Genomic DNA, 12,142 nt, shown 5'->3' on the forward strand with positions numbered 1-12,142 from the left:
CCTTTGACTGAAGGCACACATCCACAATTGGTCACTTCAATCTGTAGTTTAGGATTACTCTTGGATTCCTTGGAGACACTAGACTCTCACACAGCAGTATCGTGAGTAGCTCTTTTTATCATCTCCAGTTGGCTAGCAGACCCCTTCCCATCCTGGCGGATGAGGACCTGGCCTCAGTTATTCACACCTTTGTCAACTCTCAAATGGAATAAACATGCCAACATATCTGAGCATGAAGCCTTCAGCACTTCGGAAGCTCCAACTAGAACGCTTCAGCACATCTTTTTAGCAATACACGCTACTGTGAGCACGTCAAACCTGACCTCTGCTCCCTACACTGGTTTCCCATAGAACAGTAAATTGAATTTAAGGTCTTGATCGTCATCTTCAAGGTACTCCATGGTCTGAGCCCAGGATATCTAAAAGACCGCCTAAAGCTCCAGGATGAAGACTGAGGATGACAACTTTGCTCCTCTGGTGCAATGGAATTCTACACAATAAAGGCAAATCTCATCTGTGCAGGAGACAGCTTTCCCAGGGACCAATCCAAAAAAGCAGAATGAATTCCCCCAGGAACTAAAGACCATCGCACATCTTCCCACCTTCCACTCCAAGTGCAAGGCACATTTCTTTGATCTTTCCTTCTCTAATATACATACCAACATGTATATTTTAAAAAACCTTACCAAAACAAGACAGGCCCCTGCATATACTTCTCCCCCGGAGAGGATAAGAGAACAAACAACATGTGACATTGGTCATCTTGCTTAAGACATTATTGGAACATACTCAGATACAACAATGATGAGTGCAGTAAGAACCTATATGGAATCACCTTTGTCCGGCTTGTCCTCGTCTGTCCCTCCACGAGCACAAGTCAACACCACACCATTCTGTTTTGTTGCGAGCACGTTCTTTCCATTTCTGGCCAAAGACTTTTGTCATGGGATTGGCCCAGCGCATTTTCGGTATGCCCAGCAGTTGCTTGTGGTCTCTGGGGATCCAGTCACTGATGCAGGTTGTTCACCTATTGTCTTGCCTGTGGACTACCTGACCGCCCATCTCCACTTTGTGTTATACATCGCCCGCACTATATCAGTCACCTCTGTACGCCTTCTGATCACCTCATTCAATATGTGATCACAGAGCGATATCTTACACATTCATCTTTCCACTGATCTCTGGGTGACAGCGAATTTTTCTTCCTCCGCTTTTGTTGAAACTTGGCCACCCCGCCTGTCTTCTCCTACTGCATTCCCCTTCAAACGAGTTGTCTCTGTTCATCTGCTGACCCAGGTAAATATATTTGTCAACCTCCTCAATTACTTTCTTGTTTACAGTGATGATTCCTGCTACACAATGCTCATTCCGCATCCACTTAGTCTTCCATATGTTCATTTCCAACCCGATATCATGCAAAAGTGTTTGCAGGTGCTGCAATTTGTTCTCCAGTTCTGCTGTGTCCTTTGCCAATATTACAGTCGTCAGTGAAGAGAAAATGTGTTAACTGTTCTCCATCAATTCCGATTCCTTCTTCCCAGTACAATTTTTTGAACAGCGACTCCAGTACTGCTGCAAACAGCTTCGGTGACACTGTGTCATCTTGTCTGACTCCTCTACGTATAATAATAATGCATGGGACACTGAATAATGTTCTCTGTCAAACAATTGCAGTTAATTTTTTCCAGCAGGTCAATGTACCTCAGGTCGATTCCGATTTTGTTGAGCATATTTTGTACAGCATTAATCTCCACCGTGTCAAATGCCTTTTGTAGTTGACAAAAGCAAGACACAATGGTAATTTGTATTCCTTGCATTTTTTTGATGAGCTGCCAAACTGAGTGGATGTGATCAATTGTCGAATACCCTGAGCAGAAACCAGCTTGTTCTCTGCTTTCATGCATTTCAAGATCCCTCTTAATCCAATTGAGTATGACACGGGTGAAGACATTATACACTTGTGAGAGGAATGTGATTGGACAGTAGTTGCTCAATTCTTCTGGATCGCCTTTCTTCATCGATAGTATTGTTTTTGATTTCTTCCATGCACCTGGAACACACTTACTATTGATGTAGATGGTGAACCATTGCGCCAACGCTTTGAAGAGAGTATCTTCCCCTGCTTTGAGATATTCCAGCCAAATATCATCCACTCCTGGGCTCCTTCCCTCTCTTTATGTTACGAACTGCGTATTCGATTTCTTCCCACATAACATCGCGAACTTCTTCTGAAGCCTGCTACCTTGATGGTGTACACTAGACACGGACATGTGAGAACTAGAGATCATTGTTGAATTTTGCACATATTTTGTTCCTTTCCGATGTCCTTTCACCATTTTCATCTTTCAGGGCTGCAGAGATAACCTGTTTCAGCCTAACATCTTTTTCTACCTTCTTCAGACTCTCATTCTTTTTGGCTGCCTCTCTCAATTTCTTCTAAATCCTCTAAGTTCTAAGTGTGTATGCTCTGGCAGGTCTATATGGAATGGAACAGAGGAATTCTCAATTCCAATCTAAGAAAAAGGGAGTTTGTCAGGAACATGGTGTTGTTTGACCCTGAAGTGACCGCTCTAGCAGAACAAGAGATAATGGATATTCTCCTTGGTAACAAAGAAGTCTAGTCCGGTCATACTCTTTACACAATACATAATAGCAGACTGAGACCTAACGAAGACATTTGTGGTTTTGGTCGATGAGTCTATGATCTTGATTAAAGGGAGGAATACTTTCATGCTAGACAAATGTCATTCAATTCCAGAACCTTAATGTGGAGCTTTCACCTCCACCAGAGTCCATACTCCTTAAAAAGGCTGGATAACAAGGTGAAGGTCTCAAGTCTACCATCTGGAAATATTACTGTAAATGGTAAGGGATGTGAGAAAGGAATTCTCTGATGAGCACGTGTTACTTCACTTTCTGTATCTTCAGTGATCTGAGACATAAGTGACTCAGGAGTAAGCAGCATCAATGAATCGTGGCTCCAGTCTTCTGGAGGCCATATGCGTGGCCCGGGTAAAGATATCATCCAGTTACACTGTTAAAGAACCTGTCTGTGGACCAAAGTTTGGAGACACACAAATACTCTGACATCTAAGATAGATGAAGTCAGCATAGCAAGGTTCTCTGGTATTTTTTAAAGCACAGTTTTAAAAGGAAGCATCTCATGGACATTTGCGGCTAGTTGGACTGATAAAGAGCTGGAATTTGTCCCATGGAAAAAGGTGATAACCTAAATGTCACCTTATAGGTAGCAATCTTTGTTTGCTGTGGCTGAAGAACAACATTATTCACTAACAATTCTGAAGAATTGGTACTATATATCTAGGGTTCCCAACTGAGATTAAGAAGTTGAATGCCTTCCCATTGGGCATTGTTGCTATCTGAGTACTCAGGTACAGGTAAATTTAAAATAATAGGAGAAGACTGCTGAGGCATCTGTGCCCAAAGCAGATTATCCTTAGTTTATGCATAGGAGACAAAGTCCAAGGTCTTCCTGGCACCATTACAGAATAGGTTCTAGGACTAAAGCACCAGCTGTACCAGCACAAGAGGACCTAATCTGATTGGAACACAGACCTCCGGTGCTAAGGCAATGAGATTCCAGGAGTGGCTGTCAAAATTTATTAATTAACTGATTTATTGTTGTTTCCTAGTAGCTCAGGAGATATCACACCAATGGTGTCAGCATGAAATTCACTCAACCCGATGGGACCCGTGGACCTCAACCTCAATATTGACCATTCTAGAACCCGGGCAATGAATTAGGTTGACCTGGAGACCTCAGTGCTGGGCTCATTCAGATAAGACTGGGGAGATGGATGTTGCTTACGCTGGACACAGAGCCTCTTAAGGCTAGCGGATGTTCAAAGTCAATGTTGAACTTGATCACAACCAGACAGTCTCAAGAGCCTCCCTTGTTAGAAAGGGAGTGTGAGGCAGCACTCTGACTCCTGCAGGTCATCCAGATAATACCTGGGCCCGATGGGTAGCATTTCTTCTTTATTCTTCAAACTGAAGAAACCTGTACTGTTAATTTAACAAAAAAGACAATAGCCCACAAAAGGCAGAACCAAAAAGCACAAAACAGATAAGAAATACATCAATGATATTGCATATGATTCAATCTCACTACACCTTTGGTGGTTAAAAGGGAACTGAAGGGTGGGTGTGGCCATTCCCCTTCCCTTTTATACCCGTTGAATCCTTTGTGGGGGGCGAGGGAGGGAAGGGGAAAATGGCCCCAACTGACACTGCTCGCTAGAAAAATTCCAAAGCCGCTATATCCCACAAGTGGGAATACACAGAGGGCACTCAAACCCCCCCAAACAACAAAAAACCACACACGCTTTCTGTGCAAAATTGCAATTCAAACTTCTTCCAGTTTTTAGCTTACTGTGAATGTTCAAAGAAAAGCCTGAGAGGAGATGGATATGCAGTGATTAGTTTCACAGAAGCATGGATGAATGGCCCTGAAGCCAAAGAGGTCTCCTCTTGAGCTTTCAGCTAAGTCTGTAGATCAGACCAATAACCATAGTGGAGGGAGGGGGGAATGGAGAATAAAGTGTTGAACCCCAAATCTCCCCACAAAAGCAGTACTGTTTTCTTTGGGGGAGGAGGGGGGTGGTTTCAGAATCTCTTTGGTTTATGGTACTGTGTTTTTCCTTCTCCCTTTACTGCTCAATAATTTGGCCATCAGAGCTCCTTGTTTCAACGAAATGGGGTGGGGGGGGAAATCAAATCATTCAGAAAAGGGAGGGAAAACAAGATCTCATTAATCTTTCCTCCCCCACACAGAGTAACTTTGCTAGAGGTCGGGCTAACAAATATAATACTTTTTTTCCAGAGGGGTTCCCAGTGTACTAATGTATTTAGGGTCTCCCCATATTCATTTCTGGATGGTTTAATCTCCTTTAGAGCACCTACAAGGAGCCACTTCTGTAGATAAGCTTTTAAAGGCTATTAGGTCTAAGTTACTGTGCACCATATGTGCAAAATGTGGAGGCAAACAAAAGCAAATTCTAAATCAGAATACATTTCTACCTAATTCTGATCATCTCTGCAGTATAGAAGTGATATAAGTGGACACACAAAGTATATTTTGCCAACACGCAATAATAATTTCACATGGGGAAACTTCATGTGATTGCCATCTAACTCTTATCATACACTGGAAAGAGAAAGCAGGATTAAATGCAATCTCAAGAGTTAAATATAGTAATTGGTCTATAATAACTGATAGTGGCATACAATACAAAACTATCTCAGACAGCTTTCCCCCAAACCATCCATCCGTAATTTCTAGCAAGTTTTCCAATACTTACAAATGGATGAAAGATCTACAAAATGGCAATACACTCTAAAAGGACTCAGACTTTCATGTAGTTTTAAAATTAGAAACAATTCACTAAAACAACAAATAAACAAATCCACTTGCACTTACTTCTTTTTTCATCCATAACTTTAAAGCACTAAGTAAAGCCTTCACTCCTTGGACTAAGAAGTTCTGGGGCTGGAAACCATCTTCCCGCAGTTCTAAAAAGGACAGAGATTTCAGTTTATAAGCATATTGCAATGTAAAACCACAAATCCGATACATACCTCTCAACCTTTAATAAGCCTGCCAATATTACACTACCAACAAAACATGCAACAAACTGAAATGTAGTACTCTATATGTTTATGTACATCAAACCATAAGAAATAATGTTTTCAAGTACAAAATCTGGTTTCAAGGATAGCTTCTTACTGCGTGAAACAATTACATGAGTTTTGCAATGTGTTACAGGTTACTTAGGACCAGGGGGAGCAGCATATAACAGATTGCACAACTGGTTTAGAGAAAACATCCTTACTGACAATTTATGCTGAAACAATCTTTAGTTTCTAGTCCAACACCACACAGGTGTTCCACGTTTTTACCATTTGGAGCTACAAGAAGAGTGGTGTGGATGGACAGTGTCAGTACAAAATGCCTCAATTAAATTCATGCAGCTCCTCCTCACCTATATAAAATTCATGCAATTCAAGCCAGCTGCCTTATGCCACTACAAATCTCTGCCATAATCCCAATCAATGCTACACACACATGCGTACACACAATATTAATGCGGTCTCCCCTGCAGTGAGACCCTCCTCTTCCCTTAAGGATGGTGGCTGCTGCTGCTGCTGGGGTGCAAAGACTCCCAAAGGCTGCTACAGCTACTGAAGGCTGCCACTCAACCTTTCCTTTCACTCTCTTCCCTGTAGCACAACTGCCTATGATGAAAGGAGAGCTGGCTAGAAAGACTCAGCCGGTTTTATTCCTCCTGCCCCCCCACCCCCCTTACAGATAGAGTGGGTGAGGACGGAGGTGGCTGCTAGGCCAACACCTTCATGGGGAAGAAAGGAGCAGGTTTGGCCTGGAGCTACTGTGCTTTTTCTGCTCCCTCCTCCTATGAATAAGGTATGGGCCCAGCCATTGGGTTTTTCCTCTTCCCTATCTGAAAACTCCTTTCAGCTTCAAGGCAGCTCTGTTTCTTCTTTGCCAGGATGCTCTCTGCTCTTTGAGGTACGGAAGTGTAGAGGAAAAGAGCAGGGGTCCCAAAAGGTGCAGCAGAAGCATCTCCACCCGCCAGCTATCCCTTGTGAAGGGAACCTGCCATAACCAGCTGCACTGCAAATGTATTGCATGATTGTGGCACTCTGTACCTCAATGCAGCACCCTGAAACCCCCATATTCACCATCATATAATTATATGTTTCGTACAAAGTATGCCTTGTGAGATATCATTTAAAAAGTCTTGATTTGTTGAACATTAATATCTGTTGGACTGTATGTGCTATTGAATATGAAGTTTTACTATGTGTATGTTACTGAGGTATGTTGTGAGGTTGGGAACACCCACAACCAACCTTTCAGGTACAACAATGGAGTAGCCTGACATGCTGATGGCTCATTAAAGAGAATCCACTATCCCAGGAACTGTATACAATGGAGATTTCTCAGAGAGCACATAAACAATGGAGAATGCTTGACCAATGGGCGAGGACCCCCACCTCATGAGGATAGATCTTTCCAGCAAACTGGAAGGAATTATAAAGAGGGGGAGTCACATCATGACTTGGCTTCACTGCCCCCACAACTCAACACCTGGAAACATGCTTGGAGGACAAAGACTTTGAACAGGTGAGGGGGTTCCGGGCTGGAGGAGAATTCCAAGCCTGCGTATTGAAGATCTGTGACCTGTTTGTACTATCTATCAGGGTGAAACACTGCTTGATTCAAGTCCTGTCTAGTTTATAGAACTTAGACTGCGAATTTATTTTATTTCTTAGGTAACCAACTTTGATCTCTACGCTTCCTACTTATAATCTATCTTTCTGTAGTTAATAAATATGTTTAATATTTTACCTAAAACAGTGTGTTTTGGTTGGGAAATCTCAGCTCACATTACCAAGGCTAGTGCGTGTCCTGTCCACATTGAGGGAGGTGCGGACTGGGTAATGAACTTACATTAGTCAGGTTTCTGACCAGGGCAAGACAGTACAGTTCGGGGGTGCAAGGCTGGGAAGCAGGGGGGAATTGACTGAAGCCTCTCTATTGTTGGTTCATGAGTGGCTGGGAGAAGCATTCATGTAACTCTGTTGGGTGTGTCCCTGCCTGTGGATGTCTGTGTAAGTGCAGTACCTGCCAGAGGTTTGTAGCTTGTCAACAGCATCACAGTGTGAGAGGGATACCCCAGGTTGGTGGGACAGAGGGCTCAGCGGTCCCACAGTTCAGGTTGCACCCCGGGAACCCCGTCACAATGATACAGTACAGTTGAGAGCTCTGTTTAGGAGAGCAATCAATGATTTTAAAGTTCTGATTGTGAAACAGATCAGTTTAATGCATGCTACAACACTCATAGTACCACAAAAGTACCTCTGTCCAGCAAATTGTACAAATTAGTTTTGCACTGAAACTTGGCATGAAAGGTTTCTGTTCAAATACTGTTCTTGTTTTTCTAAAAGTACATTTTTGTCATAACAATGACAGAATGAGCTTTATACATGAAGAATGTGAATCTCTCCAAGTCTTAAAAATACTGATCCATAAAAAGGCAAAAGATCAAAAAGAACCTCATACCAAATGGCACATTGTCCATTCATAAAATGAATTTTATTGGGATGAGACGGTTACTCACCCTGTGCAGTAATTGAGGTTCTTCAAAATGCGTCCCCCTATGTGTCCCTCCAATTTAGGTGTAGGTGTGGCAGCGCCCCCTGCACCCGGGACAGGAGATCATCATAAGTGCCTGGACTGCACATGCGCACCTCTCCCTTCTTGTGCTCTGAGCAGGATGTATATAACACTGAGATCCAACTGCCCTCCAGGTCCTTCTCTGCCGCAGAGCCTATGTGTTGACTCCGAAGAAGAGGGGAGGAGAGTGGGTATTGGAGCACCGATAGGGACACACATCTCAAAAAACTTCAGTTACTGCACAGAGTGAGTAACCTTTTCTTCTTCTTCTTCAAATGATGTCCCTATGGATGCTCCACTGTAGGTGACTAAGAAGCAGTGCCCCTAATTGGAAGGAGGGGCTTTGAAGCAGCATTTACTGCAGATGATAGGACAGTATGTCCTAGGAAAGTGTTTGCTGTGGTGTCATGAGTAAAGGCGTAGTGATGGGCAAAAGTGTCTGTTGATGCCCATGTAACCACTTTGCAAATGTCAGCAATGGGAACATTACTGAGAAAGGCAATGGAGGTGGAAAGCGAGCCGGTAGAATGTGCTCTAATTGCAATAGGAGGTTGTTGATTGTGTAGTTGGTAGGACAGATGTATACACTGCAAGATCCACTTGGAAAGGTATTGTTAAGAGATGGCTGTGTCCTTGGATCTTTCGGTCCATGAAAGGAATAAACGTGGTGATTTTCAGAAAGGTTTAGTCCTGTCCAGGCAGAAAGCTAATGGCATAGAAGGCACAGAGTAGTGGTGCATCCCATGTGATGAGGAATGCATCTCCCAGAGATACATGTCCCAGTCCTGCTCTCGAGCAGAATTGAGGACAGTGGGCATTTTGCAGTGTGTCAAAAAGCTCTATGGTGGGGAATCCCCAGCAGTTGAAAATGAGCTGAAGGATTTGTGTATCCAGTTCCCACTCTTGGTCGTGGGAGAATCTCATGCTCCATGAGTCCGCAGTGGTGACAATGCTGGCAGCGGTAGCTGGGAGCCCCGGGCCAGTTAAATTGCTGCCGGAGCCCCATGGTAGCGGTAGCAGCAGCCGGGAGTCCAGGGGCTCTGGCAGCGATTTAAAGGGCTGGGGACTCCAGCCGCTGCCAGAAGCTCCGGGCCCTTTTAAATTGCCGGGCCCCGGGGAAGCTGCCCCTTTTGGCCCCCCTCATCAGTGGCCCTGCCAGTACGGTTGGCTGTGTACTGGCTCTTACCAATATGCCATACCGGACCAGCTTACTTTCACCTTTGGCTCTAGGAGGTTGATGTGTAGGGTGGATTCGATTAAAGACCATCTGCCCTGCGCTGTATGATTGTGAAGGTATGCTCCCCAACTGATTAGAGATGCATTGGTTGTTGGAATCATGGTCAGCACTGGTTGGAGGAAAGGAACCCTGACACAGATGTTCTTGGGATGTGTCCACCGGGAGTAGCAAGTCCTTGACTCTCATCAGCATGGATAAAAGTTTGTGGAGGCTGTGTCTGTGAGGGACATATACTATACGGAGCCATGCCTGAAGACATTGCATATGTAACCATGCATGCTTTACCACAAAAGTGGCTGCTGCCATGTGACCAAGTAGTTAGAGAGACGCCCTGGCGGAGATCTGGGGGCAGGCTCGTACTTTGGATACAAGATCCACTATAGTCGAGAATCTGTGAGGTAGAAGGAAGGCTGTGGCTTGTATGGCATATAATTGTATGCCAATGAACTCCAGATGTTGTACCAGTGTTAAAGTAGACTTCTCTAGGTTCACACAGAGGCCTAGATTCATAAAAAGGTCCATTGTCACCCAGATGGCACGAAGAGCCTCTGTTTCGGATAGGGCCTTGAGAAGACAGTCTTCTAAGTAGGACGACACCTTATTTCCTTAGGTAGGCAGCGACTACTGCAAGAACTTTGGAGACTACACAAAGGGCCGTCAACAGTCCAAAAGGCATTACCTTGTACTGATGGAGGGCGGTGTTCATGGTGAATCGTAGAAACTATGTGTAGGCAGAGTGTACTGTGATATGGAAAAATAAGTCTTGGAGGTCAAGGGCAGAGAACCAGTCCTCGTGTTCCAGTACTGGGATAATGGTGGAGGGGGTAACCATCTTGAAGCGCTGCAGTTTGACAAACTTGTTTAGGTTTCAAAGATCCAGGATCCGCCACCAGCTGCCGTATTTCTTCTGGACCAGATGATAATGGGAGCAGAAACCCTGACCCGTGTTGGGAAGGGACCAGCTCTATGACTCCCAGTTGCAGAAGATGATTTATTTCTTCTCGTAGAAGGGGTCCATAAAAGGGGTCCCTGAAGAGGGATGGGGAAGGAGGGTGGCAGGGCGGGATAGATAGAAAAGGGATGAGTATCCTTCACCTCGGACAAGTGAGTTCTAGAGATCGTCAGGGATTAGGCTCCATGATGGAAAGAACAGAGCTAAGCATTCGCCATACTTATGGGATATCGAAGATGGTTGGTATGACTGGCACAGGGGGAGGCTTCTTGGGGGCCTCAACCACACCTTCAAATTTGTTGCTTGGCTGGAGGTTTGTACGAGGTAGCCCCTTCAGGAGTGGCCTGTCTGCGTTTGGTAGGGGGCTTTTGTTGTCGACGCTGAGAGTCATACTTCTACTGGGGAGTGTACTGCGGTGGTTGAGATTGCAGGGGAAGATGATACTTTCCCCGACATCTCTTCAGCGCAAGTGTGTAAATGTTAAGAGAGCGGAGAGTAGCTAGGGAGTCTTTAAGGGAGTGTAGGGAGTAATCCGTACGCGCCGCAAATAATTTGGGGCCCTCAAAAGGTAAGTCTTCTACTATGGTTTGTACTTCCTTAGGAAAGCCTGAGAGGTGTAGCCATGATGCCTGCCTCAGGACTACAGCAGTTGCGATGGAGCAGGCGACGGTATCCACAGAGTCTGAAGAAGCTTGTAGGGCTATATGGGCCAGGAGGTGTCCCTCAGACATAAGTGCCTGGCATTGTTCTTTCTTGGCTGCAGGCAGGTCTTGGCAGAGTTCCTCTATCTTGGAGTAGTTGAGGTAGTTGTACTTGGCCATAAGAGCTTCGTAATTCACTATGTGAAATTGGAGCACTGCAGAAGAATAAGCCTTGCATCTGAATAAATCTAATCGTTTCGAGTCTCTGTCCTGATGGATCGATTAAGGTTGACATTGCTGTCTTTTTTCTTACACCGCATGAACTACTAGGGAATTGGGAGTGGGATGCGACAAATGAAATTCCATCTCTTTTGTGGGAACATAATATTTTTTGTCTGCCATTTGCAGTTCAGAGGGATGGACACCAGAGTCTGCTAGAGCACTTTCATGGGATCGAGTCTCTTATAGGTAGGGCAATTTTTTCAGAAGATGATGTGTGCAGGATATTGAGTAGTGTGGTTTATGTTGCTGATCTTTCACTTCTTCCAAAGGAACCTAGAGGGAGACTGCAATCCCATGAAATAATTCTTGAAAGTGCCTGAAGTCATCAGCAGCAGTAGGAGATGGGGGCATGACAGCCTCATCACAGGAAGAAGAGAAATGTAGTCCTGGTGGAGCTTCATCCTCCTGTTCTTCCTCCTTGTCCAGTACCAGGAAAGGTTCAGTCTCTGGTGGCGAGAGACTGATGGAGAAGGCAAAGGTGCAGGTCTCTGGCTATGCACCATGGAAGGCTTCCCAAATTGTGCCCTATACGTGGCCCAAGGGTCCCAACATGGCCAATGTGTGGGGGAGCAGAACGTGAGATTGCATCCACGGTGGTCCATACCAGGGTTGTGCATAGCGAAGGTATCTAGATGAAGTTGTTTGCTCCTGTTTGGAATAAGAAGACGCGATGGAGTCCTCTTCCTCCTTGTCGCTGGGGAAGGGAGAAGCTGTCCTCAGGGGAGAAAGGGAGGAGTGTCGTGAGTTTGGAGAGGAGGGTGGAAGGTGGGGGAGGTCGTGTCTCCTGGAGTTGGTGTTTTTACTGAAGCAAT

The 12,142-nt window shown here is 44.8% G+C and overlaps 1 protein-coding gene across 1 annotated transcript in view; it reads right to left on the bottom strand.

Moving 5' to 3' along the window:
* KDM7A (lysine demethylase 7A) overlaps positions 1 to 12,142 on the bottom strand; it is a 99,925-nt gene that overhangs the window by 28,498 nt on the left and 59,285 nt on the right. Inside the window, exon 10 of the mRNA XM_024211588.2 lies at positions 5,441 to 5,532. Within this exon, the coding sequence (XP_024067356.1) occupies positions 5,441 to 5,532 (92 nt within the window). The remainder of the gene's footprint in view (positions 1 to 5,440; positions 5,533 to 12,142) is intronic.

This window comes from Terrapene carolina, unplaced genomic scaffold (genome assembly GCF_002925995.2).
Source record: "Terrapene carolina triunguis isolate 2854851 unplaced genomic scaffold, T_m_triunguis-2.0 Scaffold247, whole genome shotgun sequence".
In the NCBI taxonomy this organism is placed as follows: Eukaryota; Metazoa; Chordata; order Testudines; family Emydidae; genus Terrapene; species Terrapene triunguis.